The sequence below is a fragment of the Delphinus delphis genome, chromosome 13 (genome assembly GCF_949987515.2).
Source record: "Delphinus delphis chromosome 13, mDelDel1.2, whole genome shotgun sequence".
NCBI classification, from domain to species: domain Eukaryota; kingdom Metazoa; phylum Chordata; class Mammalia; order Artiodactyla; family Delphinidae; genus Delphinus; species Delphinus delphis.
This window is the reverse complement of record NC_082695.1, coordinates 14,479,792-14,495,090: the sequence shown is the minus strand read 5'-3', so window position 1 is coordinate 14,495,090 and position 15,299 is coordinate 14,479,792. Positions and strand designations below refer to the sequence as shown.

The 15,299-nt window shown below is 58.2% G+C and overlaps 1 protein-coding gene across 4 annotated transcripts in view; it reads right to left on the bottom strand.

Annotated features, from left to right (window-relative positions):
- The window catches only part of RBM19 (RNA binding motif protein 19), a 126,505-nt gene that overhangs the window by 25,763 nt on the left and 85,443 nt on the right, over positions 1-15,299 (bottom strand). For all 4 annotated transcript variants that reach the window (XM_060028122.2, XM_060028121.1, XM_060028120.1 and 1 more), the window contains exon 22: positions 12,250-12,355. In XM_060028122.2, coding sequence (XP_059884105.1) covers positions 12,250-12,355 — 106 coding nt within the window. The remainder of the gene's footprint in view (positions 1-12,249; positions 12,356-15,299) is intronic.

Sequence of the window (15,299 nt, the reverse complement as noted above, 5' to 3'; positions counted from 1 at the left end):
AAACACAGCGCGTGAGCCAAGACCCACCGGAAGACGCCACAGCCTGGTCTCCCACCCGCCAGCACCGCAAACCTAGGCCAGCTCTGGCCCCGTGACACCTGCTTCCCGGGGCGGGTGTAGGGAGCTGATGGGCACTTCTATCCCATTAGTGGGTTACGTGCCCAGGGACAATGCTGCAAGTGGCCGTGTGCTCAATACATCCGCTCTCTGGGCTGTGACTGGTGCCTGGGCCGGGCAGCCGGCTTCCCTCCCGTGTTCCATCCCATCTGGGGACAGCGACCCCGTTAGGCGGCTGGCCTCCCACCCGGCTGCCAGGGGCAGTGCCTCTGAGGAAGCCGAGCCCATCCGGTCCCTCGATGACAACCACAGGGGCCCTTCACTGTCACTGGGTGGCACCGTCCTCCGCGGGTCCTGGGGATTCTCGCCCCCATCTCTCTCTGCTGGCCTCCGCTGAGGCTCCCTTGGCCACCGCACTGCCGTGGTCCCCCAGCCACTGGCTTCCGCCCCGGGCTCAGCGGCCTGGGACCTGCGCATGCTCTTGCCTCCCGCTCTTCGCTCTTCCTGACCCCGCCCCCCCGCACTCTGCCTACTTCCCTCTTTTTGACTTTTGTTTTGTAACAGCTTTATTGGGATATAACTCACCACACATACAAGTCACTATCATAGAAGTCACCCGTCTACAATTCAATGGCTTCTAGGCTATTCATAGTCGTGTGACCACCACCAGACCTATTTTAGAACATTTTCGTCATCATCACTGCAAAAGAAACCCTCTACCCATTTGCAGCCACTCCCTATTCCCCCTGCCCCCCGGCAAGCGCCAGTCTACTTTCTGTCTCTGTGGATTTGCCTGTTCTGGACACTTCCTACAAATGGATTCATGCGGCACCAGTGAGTTCCCTCTTAAACATCACCAGGTCTAGAACTAAATTGGCTCTGTGCTGGGGCTCTTCCCAAAACACCCCTGAGGTACACAGAGGTCACTGCACTTGGTAGCCAGGAGCTTGGGCTCTGAGGCCACCCTGCCTGGGCAGGGCAGGTCCTGCACTTCCTAGCTTCAAGGCCTTGGGCAAGTTAAATGAATCTCCCTGGCCTCAGTTTCCTCATCTGTAAAATGGGAATGTTAACGGCACTATCCTCTAGGGTTCTACAGAAGAAGACAAAGAGTTAACATGCAAAATGCCCAGAACACTCTGGGGGTGCACAGTAACTGCTCAATAGATGCTACTTCTCGTGAATGTGGTGTTGCCACCACAGACATTTGCAATTTCTCTCGGCACAGAGGCCTCGGGTTAGTGCTAGGTTGAAGGCGCGGGCTCCCAGGCGCTGTCAGCACCAGGGAGCAGCAGTGGCCAGTGGTGGCGTCTTGGTCTCTGCTTCTGGGTTGCAGGCAGCGCCACCTGCTATGAGAAGAGGCGCCACGGGGTTTGCCCCTCTTGCTTCTTTGATGCTGTGAAGAGGCAGTGTATAACCAGGGGTCTGGATTGGAACCAGTCCCCCTCTGGCCTCATCTGCACTGTAACTGTTAGAGGTTGGACTGGGTCCCCCAAAAGAAGAGATGTGAAAATCCCAACCTGGCACCCCAGGTTGTGACCTTATCTGCAAACAGGGTCTTTGCAGATGCAGTTAAATTAAGGCGAGGACATCCTGGAGTACGATGGGCCCCTGATCTAGTGTGACAGGTGTCCTTACAAGAGATGGCCATGTGAAGACACAGGGTGAATGCACGTGACAAAGGAGGCTGGAGTGATATCCACAGCAGGGAATGCAGGCTGTCGCCGGAAGCTAGGGGAGAGGCATGGCATAGATTTTCCCTGAGAAGAACCAATACTGCTGACAAGCTGATCTTGGACTTTCGGCCTCTAGAACTGTGAGAGAAGACATTTCTGTTGTTTTAAGCCACCCAGTCTCTTACAGCAGCCTAGGAAGGCAACAGTGGCCTTGGGTAAGCCAACTGCCCCCAAATGAGCTTCAGTTTCCTCACCTGTCAAATGGGGCTAACTGTGAGACTTACATACCATCAGCCCCGAGGGTGGCAGAGAGTAGGTATCTGATAGACGGCTGCATCTGAAAAGCACCGGTGCGAGGTGGGTGGGACGTGTGTCTTTTAAAAATTAGACATGGGCCCAAATTAAAGAAATGCTTTTGTTCTCCTTCGTGCTTTTCTGAGAAGGGCCAGGTGCAGGAAACTTTTTCTTTTCTTTGTTTTTTTTTTAAACGTTAATTTAAAAAACTCTTTCTGACTGCCAGCAGAGCCTCTGCATTTTTTTTTTTCCATGCAGATATAAAAATGCATCTGGACTCCAAGCCGGAATGGCCCATTCAGAGTTTTAAAACACATGCATTCTCAGCTGGTGAGGCAGAGAAACAGCCTGACTGGGGGAGCTGGGGTTTTAAGAGCGGGGAGTGAAACTGGTCGGGAGTCTGGCATGGCGGGTACTCCATCCTGGTGCCAGGGTCCCTGAGGAGCTGCGGTTCTGGGGACACGGTCGGATGGGGGCGGCCAAGAGGTGGCATCTGGTAGGAACTAAGTCAGAGTCAGAACAAGGGGGTACTGGAGCCTGGCAGGTGAGTCCAGGCGAGATGCCCCAACTCCAGCCGTCATATCTGTGTTTCTTACCCTTGGAAACCCACTCTCCATCCCTGCGGCACACAAAGCCTGGAGCGGTCTCTGTTCATTATAGGAGTTGCTACAAATTCCCACTCCCAGCCTCTCTCTGACATCACCCCTTGCAAATTCTCATCTCCTCTTTGGAAGGGCTTTTCACTCTAAGAGGTGAGGGGGCATGGCAACTAAGACTGGGGGCTCTGGACCTGGGCTACTATGGTTCAAATCCCTGCTTCATCCCTTACAAGCTGTGTGATCTCGGGCAAGCTGCTTAACCTCTCTGAGCTTGAGATTCCCCACGTGTAAAATGAGAGGCAGCAGCAAAGAATGGATGCGCAGATTCAATGAACTATTAAGTCTGATGCCACACTGCCTGGCACGTGATAATTCTCACCTAAATGTTGGCTGTTGTTATTATTATGATGTATGCCCTCAACTTCCCATTATCACGCTAAAGAGCAGGGAGAATGGTAAGTAGGGTACAAAAGCTCTTTTGTATTTGAGGTTAGAGCACAATGTGTGAATCTCCAAAAATAGCAGAATTACCCTTCCCGATTCTAGTCCCCTCAGGTTAATAGGAAATCAGGTTGTGTTTCCATCCCTAGTGGCTGGAATGCGGTAGCCCCAAACTATCGCAGGCAGGAAGCCAGGATTCCTGGCTAAAACTGGCCTTGGATAATTCCGAGTGGTGGTGCTTCACGCAAAGAGCCTGTTATATGTGAGACCCGGGGAGGGTGACGGGGAGACACAGCCCCAGGGCCTTGGGGCTTTCGGGCCAGTGCAGGGGAAGGTTCCAGGCACAGTCCCGGCCTCTCTGGCCTGCCCTCCTCCAGCAGCTTCCTCCCAGGTCTGTGTCTACACTAGACTCCACCGAAACCCACACCACCTTCTCCCCAGACAGAGACTTCCCGAACCTCAGCTCTAGGGCTGCGGTCGTCTCGGGGTGCCCGGGGTTCCACAGAGTGCCGGGAGCTGCAATGGAGGAAGTGGAAAGTTAGCTGTTCCCAGCCCTTTGCTTCTCTCCAAATCCTGCTTCTGCTGCCTGTGTTCCTCCCTTGCCATCCAAGGGCCTTCATACCACGGATTAGAGATGTCCTGGGTTCCAGAGAACTCTAAGCACTTGACCTCAACCTACTCATAAGAACAGACATCATTCTCCCATTTCAAGGAAAGGAAAGCTGAGGCCAAGGTTGGTATGCAGGTCAAGTTCCTCCTTACTTTTCCTTTCAGCCTCTATGTGTTCCGTCCCTGGGCCTTCGTAACGTCCCTCTCAGCCTCGGAAGGGCTCCCTTCGTACAGACTGCAGCCAGGTGCCCTCTGTGTGCCCTGCGCCCCCAGCCTCCTTGAGAACGCCTGCCCCGTTAATGCCTGCTTGTGTGCCGGGCTCCCTGGCTCGACCTTGAACCTCGGAGGGAGGCCTCTATCCTGGCTACCCTTGGCACAGAGCTCAGGACAGAGCGTGCTCGGTAAATTTCTGCAGGGCGAACCATGGAGCGAGACCTTCACCGAGGGTCGTGAAATCACGTCTCCAGACTGGGAGGGACGCTGAGGTTGGTCCCGGCTGGAGACGGAGGGCTGGTTTAGATGTACTGCCCTGGCTCCTCCAACCCCTGAGATTCAGCCCACGAGGGCAGCAGGGAAAGGAGCACGTCTCGCCCACGACTGTCCTGTCCTGTACAAGTGGGAGGCTCTGCCTTTGGTTAGGACAAGAGCTGACACATACACAGTCCTGGGTGCGGCACAGAGACGGACAGGAGGCCCCGCTCCCAACATGCGTGACTTTGGGACCCTGGGATGGGAAGAGTCTCCTGTGCCACTAACACCCGATCGCCCAGCTGGGTCACTGCCGAAGCCTGAAGGTCTAGAATGGAACTCCAAGGGTGCGCTGGTTTGGCAAAGAGGAGGATGCTGTAGAAGATGAGGTCCCCCCCGCCCCCCGGCCACCTCGGGGCCACTTCCTTCATCACCCGATGGGCCCGCGCTGGTTATTCCTGATCTTCCCCTGCACCCCCTCTCCGGGCTTTCAGAGCTGCCTCCCCTGGAGGGCATAACCAGGGCTCGCTGGCCTCGGGTACCATTTAGGATGAGCAAATGGGAGGCGGCGGTGAGAGGCTGGAGGGAGGGGCAGAGAGGCCGGGAGACTTTCTCCCTGGACCCCTCCCTCCAGGACCACAGCTCCTGCCGGTGGCCCCTCCTTGACAGCTCAGGCTCTCACCTGTCCCTTCAAGGTCCCTTAGCCTAAGGTGGCGACAGCTCCCACTGCCACTGGCCCTGGTGGGGGTGGGTCACATCCCTGGCGAGCCCCCCCGAGCCCTTCTTACCCCTCCATGAATCTCTCTTCACTTGAACCATCTGGGGTTAGGTTCTGTTTGCTGACACAGATGGTCGCCTGGAGTCCCTCTGCCTTGACCCGGGGCAGATGGACTGCCCCCTTCAGAGAGCAGGTCTTAGACAACGTGAGGCCCGACAAGGGCTACTCTGAGCGGGTCTAGCCGGAGTCTGGAGCTGCCCCATCACCCGGTTCTCCGCCTCAGCTATCTTGGAAACACACCTCTTTCATCTCCTCTGACCTAAGCCACCAACTGTGGGCGCCAAGAGCCCTGGCCTCCAGTGCCGGCTAGACTGTGCCCAGGCCTGGCAGCCACCTTTCCAGAACAGGGAAGGCACCGGAAGGCTGCCAGCTCAGTGCCAGGCCTGACCTTTCTGCGGCTCTCTCTGGAAGACGGGCTTCTGCCTCCTGGCAACAAAAGCCCATGTGATGCCCTTGGCAGGACTCCCGTCCCAAGGGCCATGGCTCCCGGGCTGGGCTGAGGCCAGGCCTCCTGTCCTGAGACGTCCAGGTCATCTCTCAGCCCCTCTGCTGTCTCTCGCCGAGTGGGAGGGCCGCATCTCTCGGCGGATGCCAAATCCACCTGAACACGGACGCCGCCAACCTGCCCTAAACCATCTGTGCCCCTGAATCCTGGAGGAAGTGTGGCCAAGAATGACCACGTGGCTCAGAGCACAGCAGCCAAGCCCGGGGAAAGGGAGCCGCGGCCCAGCTGGGGCTGCCGGGGGCTCAGCCCCTTCTCTGCCGGGGGCTCAGCCCCTTCTCTGCCGAGGGGGGTGAAAAACAGGGGCCTGTGATTCTGGGAGGACAGTCTGCTGCCCTGGGACATTCTGTATCGGCTCCTTGTGGACAGCATGCTGAGCTCTAAGGGGGAGATCACTTTTGTCCCTGTACCAATGCTCCCCGACTCCTGTAAGTGAGCTCCCAGCAAATCTTCCAGCTACCTCTGGCCTCCACTGGGGAAGAGCTGGTCCCCAGAAAAAGTGGGGCTCTTTGCACAATACTACTAACTTCAACTGTGGGCCTCCACTCAGCACCTTGGGCCCCTCCGACTTACAATGCCGTGGAGCTGAGGGCAAATCCATGCCTTGAAATGCAAGCCTCAGGATTCAAACACGTTTTCCTTTATCCCTGGGCCCTGATGATAGGAACTAGGGAAAACCTGCACTTAAAACACAAGCACGGGCTTCCCTGGTGGCGCAGTGGTTGAGAGACCGCCTGCCAATGCAGGGGACGTGGGCTCGTGCCCCGCTCGCTCCGGGAAGATCCCACATGCCGCGAAGCAGCTGGGCCTGTGAGCCATGGCCGCTGACCCTGCGCGTCCGGAGCCTGTGCTCTGCAACGGGAGAGGCCACAACAGTGAGAGGCCCGCGTACTGCAAAAAAACCCCCCCAAAAACCCACAAAAAAACACAAGCACGAGCGCACACACCTAACACAGACAAGTGGGGATAGCACCCCAATTCCTGGATTTGTGGCCAGTTAACATTTCAGGAGACAAAAAGCAACTGATACCTCGGCTTCAAAGCACAGCACCTCTGCCCCGTGGGGCCCGGGACGCTCCGCTGCCTCTGCTCCTTTGGTGCCCTGCCGCGGCCTGTGGTGAGTGCTTGGCACGCGGCTTTCCACTTAATCTTCATGGCTGCCTCAAGGCGCAGATCATTTCCGGTTGTGGACATGAACAGCCTGCGGTGTGGGGACATGAAGCCCCTTGCCCACGTTCACGGAGATGGAAGGAGGCAGCTCTGACTCCACGGGCCACGCTGCTAACCACTGTGCCGCCCTGCCTTTCTAGAACATGGGCTGTCTAGGGAGGACACAGCCCACGGAGCCTTCATTTCCATGGGGCCATGTCCCGTTCAGACCCTGGCTGCACACCCTCGGGGCCCCTGGGAGGCTGTACTCTATGCACTCCTTGCACTCAGATGAGCAAAGGTGTGTGTGTGTCTGTGTGTGGAGCGCACACCACCCACCGCTTGTCTGATGGCGATCACCGTTTACGGCGCCTGCACCGCGGTTGGGCACCCAGAGAGGAGGTGGCTGTCCCTGCCTTAAGAAGCTCTGTCTTGCTCACCGTCACCTCTTCCCACCACTGGTCTTGTTTCAGCGGAATCTGCAAGGCGAAGGCCATGGGTGTGGAGAGGCCTGATGGGACCCCCCTATGAAACTCTCTCAGCATTACCCCAACTGGGGTGGGCCTGGGGCTGTGTCCATGCCCCCCTCTCCCCCGGCACCATACAAAAGTGAGAAGTGAGAACGGAGACGTTAACTGGCACGACTCCCCAGTTAAAGCTGCGGTTGTTTACCAGTGAGAAGAGAAGAGCGCTGCCTGCCAACGCCGACCGCCATCCCATCTCCCTACTGCCGGCTCCCCCCAAGTGTTTATTTAAGCCAACACATTGCTCTGCTAATTGGATAACATTCCATGTGAAAACAGACCTTTTAAAACAACAGCAGCGGTGGCAAATAAAAACAGCTGCAACTGCAAAAGTACAAAGGCTCGGTGGGCTCCGGGAAGGGAGAAATTAAAGGTGCATGCATGGGGGAAAAAAAAAAAAAGAATGTTCTGGTTTCCAGGCTGCAAGTCTGCTCTTTGCTTTCTTTCCCTTCTTCCTCCGTGACCAGCCAGTCCAAGTAAAGGCAGAGGAGGTGGTGGCTTCTAAACGGAAGCCCAGTGACTATTGGTGGCCACTTGGCCAATGGGCACGGGCACAGCTGGTTGGGAATCCCAGGTCACCTGCCCAGGTAGAAAGCTGCTGTCTCCAAGGCTTGGGACGGTTGGCAGGAGACAGTGTGCGGCTCTGGAGGCCCCTAAAGGAATGCCCACTCCTCCTCCGGGGGCCCCGGAGGAGCTGATTTCATCCTGGGCTTGTTCCCAAGAGATGTTTTAAGGGCCAACCTCTTGGCCTTCCTCCAAATGTCTAATTGGTGAGTTGCCGGGGATGGGTGAGAGGTGAGGGGTGTGGTGTAGAGAGGAGGGGGCTGGCGCACGGTTTGGCCGCAGCTGGCACTCAACTTAAGTGAATACGTGAATGAAGGCAGGAAGAGCTAATCCGTGGACTCTGGAATCAGATCGACACGCGGGGTTTCCCAGCTCTGGCACGTGGCGCCACCCTTCGAACCTCAGTTTACCCATCTGTCAAATGGCTTCCTCCCGCTGACGTGCCAAATGCCCAGTGCCGTCCCTGCCAAAGACGGGCTTTTAGAAGTTGATGGTTTTTTACTGATGCCAAGAGGCTGCCCTTCCAGAAACATCATCAGGACCCAGAGAAACACGTGGCACCTGAGACACTACAAACATCCCTACACACAAGCGCAGGCCCAGGCACTGGGGAAGACCACCTTATTTGGGACTTCCTGTCTGCCCTCATCGACCTTTGTCCCTGCTTCCCTCCAGCACGTGGGAGAAGGTTCTTTGAGAAATGTGGGCTCATCACACTTGGAGGTTTAGATAATAATAACAGCAGCCCTTTCAGAGGGACTGACACTCATGCCTGGGACATCGGGGGCTGATGAAATGCCCTAGGTTGGGAGAACATGCCAGCTCACGGAGCCTGTGACAGGGGCTGACGGCCAGGTCCCACCCCTGGTTTAGCATCTCAGCAACAGAGCCAGGTCCCGGCTTCCCATTGGTTCCCAGGACCCTGCACACATGGAGCTTAACAAGCGCCTGGAGAAACCGGGGAGGGGGTTATGCAAATCTCCAGCTGAGTCCGGGGCTGCTGCAGGTTGGGACGAGACAATGCGTGTACGGTGTACATGTCACACACAAAGCCAGCTCGGCCGGTCGCGGGCGCCTCTGGCTATTGTCATCAGTTGCCTGGTTACCCTGAGCTCTTCGTGGAGCCTTGCGCTAGGATTCTCTTCCCTGTTTGGGGCGTGTGCTTGACCCAGAGGGGCCTGACGGATGACGGAGTTCCCGAGGATGTGCGGGGTGGAACACGGGGTCATGGAGCAAGGTCGGAAGACTCAGGGTCCCTGGGGGCGGGGAGGACGCAGATGACCCGTGCTTGGGGCCCACAGAGAGATGGGGGTGCTGAGCGGATGCCTCCAGGGACCAACCAGGGTGCCTAATTCTCTCCTCAGCCAGCTGGCAAAGTGGACTGGTTGGTGCCCAGGAAAGAGTACTGTGCCCTGAGTCACATCCCCGGGTTCACAGCCCAGCCTGGAAACTGCTAGTTTCTCCACTGCTTTCCAGACCCAAGGTTCTACCATCGGCCTCTACTCCCTCCCTGCCTCCTCCCCCTAATATGTGTCCGCTCCCCTCATCTTTTCCTCCCTGTCTCCTCTTTTCCCCTCTGAGGACCGCCTGGCGCCCCGGGGCACAGGAGGCTTACACCTCCAGGTTCCAGTGCTCTGACGCCACAAGAGTTACTGACCACTTCTTCCTGGAGGACGCCCCACGGCAGGAAGCAGGGGTGAAGCCCTCGGTGAGGGAGCCGAGTGGTCAGGGTTCAGTCAAGCCCCGGGAAGGATTTCTAAAGCAGGTCTTCTTCCCTGAAGCGCTTCAAAGGGAGAACCGCTGGGGGTGGTGGTGGGGTGGTGGGCGGCACTTGTCCTGAGAAACTGGGGTTTCTCGTACCAGCCCTGGGATTCCCACGAGTTCCTTCTTTCGAAATGAAAATAGGGTCTCTGGGGGTTTCTAACTCAATGTCTCCTTCCAGCATTGCTTTCCCTCTTCAAACTCACGCCTGCCCTCGAGCTAACCAGATATTTACAATATTCAGAATTCTATTCACCAACATGCAGCGCGCACGCTCTACGGCTCAGTGGAGAGCGCTAAATGTTCCACTCGGGGGACAATAAAGTTCTTCAGACAGACAGGGAGAAGGAGAAGGAAAAGTCACGGCAGCTTCTCCGGGAAGCAAAAAGAGCAAAGGAATCTTTGCGGGAGAGGTGCGTTCCCGGTGGGCTCAGACTTCATGGGAGACCAGCTCGCCCAGCGGCGGCAGAGGGCCCGTCCTGGTGCGGTGAGAGGCGGGAATGGCGGGGCCGGGACAGCTCCGGAGCCAGGCTGCCGCCTGTCGGAGGTGAGGGGCCGCAAGAGCCCGTCCTGGAGGGGGTGTGGGTTGAGCCCTCGCCGTCCTCGGCTGCCCTTTCTCTTCCTGGAGCCCAGGTTGGAAGGGACAGAGGGGGAGGAGCCACCTCCATAAGTCAGCAGAAGGCTGTGCTAGGCTCTGCAAAGAACATTTGCAGCCTGGCCTCCGGCGCCAGGCGCTAGCCAAGCGGGCACTGGCACTGCCCGGCTACCTGAGCATCTCCCCCCCACGCCCCGTTCCCATGACCCCAGGGAACAAAGCTATATTGACTGCATCCTGGCGACGGGAGCGTGGAATTTCAGGGCTGGCAGTCCACGCCTGGTCTAGCCCTCTGGGTCGCGAGAGCCACGTTAATTCTGACTTCAAGCTCTGGAGGGAGGCTGCCGCGTGGAAGAAGCTTCTAGTTGGAGGGCGTGGACAACTTTTCTCTCTGCTCCTTCCCTTCTTCTTAGATCACCACCATCACCATCCGCCTCATCACAGCTAACAGACGGAGCTCCCGGAGGCCAGATCCTGTCCTAAGACTATCATCTCATCCCAGCCTCGCAACGATTCGGTGAGGGGAATTCTATTACCGTTTTATAAGGGGGGAAACTGAGGCACGTAGAAAGTAAGTCACCTGCCCAAGGTCACATAGCAGGTAAGGGCTAGGATTCGGGCAGCAGAGTCTGTGCTCTAACAGCTAGCCCTCGCACTGGTCCTTAATAAGAGATTTTTCTTGGGGCTGGGAGTGAATCCCCCTTCATTTCTCCCGTAATCGCAGTCTCACACAGGAACCCTGACATAAAACAGATGACAATGGTCCTACACACTCACAGAAGCTCAGGGCTAGACGGACGCAGTGGAGAAAGCGCTGCCTGCACCCCTCTCTTCCCTGTCCACAGATGGAGGGCTGGTGGCTCTGAAGGGACCTGGGCTGGTGGGAACGAGGAGGAAACAGCTCACTCATCTCGAGCACCGTGTGCCAGGACCCGTGTCACCATCTGCCTTCACCCTGTGGGCGTGGGACCTGTCATCATTCCCATTTTACAGATGAGGAGACTGAGGCACAGGGCAGGGCCGGGGAAGCCAAGCAGCCAGCAGTAAGTGCAGTGCTCTGGACGGCTGTTCCCTGGCTTCTCTCTGAGCCAGTGGCGGGGGGACCCCGCAGGTGCCTGCCTTGCTGGTGAGCGTCAAGGCCGTGGGCCGGCTGCACGCAGGGGTTGTGGTCCCTCCTGTCATGACAGGAGGCGAGGGGAAGACTGCCAGCCGAGAAGAAAGAGGCGCAGATGTCTGGACAAACATGGCCACGTGTCAACAAAGCGTGCACTTGAGTTCAAGACGCTGAGACAAAGGTGGCTGGCAGGCCTGCTGAAGTCCTGGGGCACCCTCTCTGCCTGTGCGTGTTCCCAGGGCCCACAAAGGCCGCAGCTGTGTCCCTGAGATGACACCTTCAGCTCCACCCACAGGGCCTCTGGCAACGCCAATTTGCTGCTGGCCAAGAGTGTGATTCCAACAAATACTCTGCTTTTCTGAAGATGCCTCCTCAGAGGCGGAGGGGATCCCAGCCATTAGTGACACGTGCCCCTTGCTTTACTGCACCCTCAAGGGAAGACAGGCCAGGAGGAAGGCTGCCTGTGGCACAGGCTCTCGGAGGGAGCCCACGAAGACAGCGCCATGGCCCCCTCCCCCCAGGATCCTGACCTGGGACTGTGAGAGCAGCAACCGCGGACCCCGGTCACACAGCCTCTGCCCCTGGTCTGCTGCCGCGGAGGACGAGGACCCCGGACCTACTGCGCCAAGCCCACACCCAGAGGGGCTGCCTTGCTTCAAAAATAAAAGGTGGTTCTGTCTCCAAGGAATTCCGTACACGTGCTTACACACAGCAGCACTTGCCTGGCCTGAGTGCACCTGAAATCAGCACAAAACACAAGCCCCAGGCACCAGCAGAAGAAGAGGGGAAAGAGCTGTCCCCGCGGGTTCCCACTGGGGTGCCTGGCGGCCTCTTCTCCGAGCGCTGTCCCCTGGCTCCTCTCCACACTCTGCACAGCATCTCCCACGCTTTCTGTCTGACCTGGAGCGGCCCGGGACACAGAACTGCCCCTTCCTCCAAACACAAGGCCCATGGTCTTTTCTTCCAAGGACATTGTGTAAATTAGCAGGGCTGGGGAGAGGAGGGGAGAGAAAATCCGAATGGGGAGTGGGGGCCGCGCCCACGTCTGTGAAGAGGCCTTGCTGCTTCTCCCACAAAGGACCCAGAAAGGAGAGGCCAGGAGGGAGGGGCCCTGGTCTCACCTTCGCGTCCTGCTTGGTGAGGAAGTCGACGAAGCCGAACCCTCTGTGCGAGCCCATCCCCGTCATCTTCTTCGGCAAGCGGACTGTCTTCAGCTCCCCGAAGGTGCTGGGAATAAAAACACGGGAGTTTCAGAATCGAGGCCTGCAAAGGGGGCGGGGGGAGGCAGGACCGATTCTCACCCGCTAACCCTTTCCAGTTAGAAGAGAGGAGTGCCCGCAGATGCACGAGGCGGGTACGTGTGCACAGCCACGTGCACGAACACTCGTGTCAGTGTCAGCTCCCCACTGGCCAGCACGTGTCCTGGGGGCCTGGGTGGCCTTCTCCCTCCGGCCTGGCCATCACGCCAGCAGGGAGGGAACCGTCAGACTGGGGATGCCGTTCCTCCCGGGGGTGAGGGGGTGGGGGGAATGAATATTCAGCAAGGGGGATGCAGCCCCGTGCACGCATGGCTGGGCTGGGGAGGCACTGGCCAGGCCAGGGCCCCGGACTCGGGGTTAGCACGGACTCCCCACGGACCCCCACGAATCTGACTGCGTAAGCAGGGTGAGTCCCTTCTCCCAGATCCGGGACCTGGGATGGTTCTTCAGCGCTTGGCACTTGAATGCCACACAGCCACGCCCTCCAAACCCCACTCCTGCCTCAGGGTTTTGATATCCGCGAAGCCAAAGTCAGGCAAAGCTGACTCTGGAGGAGAAAAGGCAGGTGTTCCCCACCGCCCCCCCGCATCCAGCAGGGATCAAACAGGTAAACACGGCCTCCAACCATCTCCCCAGTGCCCCCTCTCCCCCTGGATAAACCTTTGAGAAATTCCCGGACAAAAGGATCGGGCCTCCCTTGCTTTCCTCTCTCACTCCCCCGCCCCCAGCCCATCCTCAGGTCCATTTATCAAACATATACGCACAAATTGTTGCCGATAAATATTTAATGTGCGCGGCATCTGCAAAGAGGTATTATTTTATTTGAAAATCTACACACACTTGTGGGCACCCGGGCACACGCACCTACACACGACGGTGCAGGATGCCTCGGGGCCAGAGACCGACTGGGCAAAAGGCACAGTAAAGGCCGTAAGCTCTCGTGAAATGATCTAAGCTGAATCTGTGGCGTTAACCCGCAGCCCTGCCGGCATGACCAGGCATCTGCCCGCCCAATTTCTGGAGGCAGGACGGTGTGTAAATGCGGCATTATGAAGCCTCAAAATGAATCTGCACGTCTCCCCGGCACTCTCCCCGGCAGCTCCGCTCCCTCTGCTGGCGCCTCTCCGAGCAGAGGCCACGGAAACTGAGCTGCTGGCTCCACGGCCAGCCTCCCGGGAGGGGAGGGGCTGCAGAGGATGGGCAGTGGAGGCCTGTCAGTCATCCCAGCCCCCGGCTGGGGCTCGTGGCCCACCTGGAGCGGCCCAGAGGCTGGGCAGGTGGGGACCAACACGAAGGTGAGGTGGGAGAACCCAGCGGAGTCCTGCCCACAAACCCTGCTTTATTCTGCCACCTAAAGGCCGACACGCCCCACGACAGACACGCTGCCTCTTCTTCCAGCGAAGCCCTGCTGGCCTTGGACACGGAGGGCAGGGGACGCACGTATTTTCTGGCAGGCTCCTTTGGGTAAACATAAATGGCGCTTTGGCACCAAGTTCTTCAGAGAGTCACGGGGACTGTGGGGACAGTGTATCTGACGGATTCAGACCTGGTCTCAGGAGGCTGAAGGGCACAGGGAGGCCTTGCCGAGCACCCGCTGTGTGTCTGGGTCATGCTGGGCGCTGGGCAGACACGGCCACAGACAACCTATGGGGTGGGCCGGTCTCTCTGCCTGACTCTCCACCCCCGGCCCAGCCTCCAGGCTCTCAGGCCTCGGCTTCCGTGAGCAGCCTTGGCTGACCTGCTCTGGGTGGGGGCGGATGTGCCCCCAGCCGTCAGGGCCCACCGTGCTTCAGGGCGCTGCGGTGTGGATGCCTGGGTAACGCTCTGCCTTCCCCTGGGGCTGGAATTCAGCTCTGCGAGAGTGGAAACCACATCTATCTTGCCCATCACGGGATCCGCAGTAAGGTGCCCCAGGCCTGGCTCACAGTGGACGCCTGGAGGTAGTTTTGGACCGAAGAAACAGCAGCCCTGGAAGGCGGACGCGACCATTGGGATGTCGCACCTACGCTCCGAGGGTGGTGGTGAGGATTCCACGAACCAGGCCACGGGGTACATATGAAGAGCACAAATGTTAATTACTATTGGTCTCACCGACCCCATTGTCAGATGAGGAAACTGAGGCTCAGGGAGGTAGCGGTTCTTGCGAGTAGGTGGCAGGGCCAGAGTGTGAACCTGGGAGTGTCTGATGCGAAGCTGGAGGAGCTCTCTGTGCTGCGCGATGTTTCACCCGCTTCAGTTATCTGGAGGGGACCAGCCACTTTCCGGAGCGGGGCTTTCATTCTGAGGCTTGGCCCTGTCTGGCAATGAGGAAGGAAGGCCGTGTACGGGGACGGCTAGGATTGGGCTGTGCAGGCTCCGAGGGGTCCAGTGACTTGCCCGAGATCCCAGGGCAAGGGAGGCCGACTCAGACCCAGTCCCTCCTGCCTGCACTGGGTGCAAACCCCCTGCCTCTGCCCACGGGGGCTCTAACTTCCCGTCCCTTGATGCTGCCCAGTTCTTCTTAGCCGTGGCTCATTTCTGGGGACCTCACCCGTATGTGTACGCAAGAGAGACCGAGAGAGGGAGAGACTGGTGAGGTTAATTCCTCCCTCTCTGCAGTGCACTGCAAGCTGTGGACGCTGTATGCATGGTAAGCAGCTGAGGGTCCGGAGAAAGGCGAGGAAAATAATTAAAAGGTGGAGAAAAAAAGCTGATGAGAGAAGCTAAAGGAGCCATGCTTACGTGGCCTGGAAAAGTGGCATCTGGGAGCTTGGCAGGGAAAAGCCAGGACGGAGGGGCATCCTCGATCCACGAGGGAGTGAGGGTGGGGACCAGGGAGCTGGGGGGCCGTGGGGGAGGTCACTGCCCGTCTGGGGTGTCCAGACAGACATCTGCATGGCCAAGGAAATGCTGTGTCCCAAGACCCTAGGAGC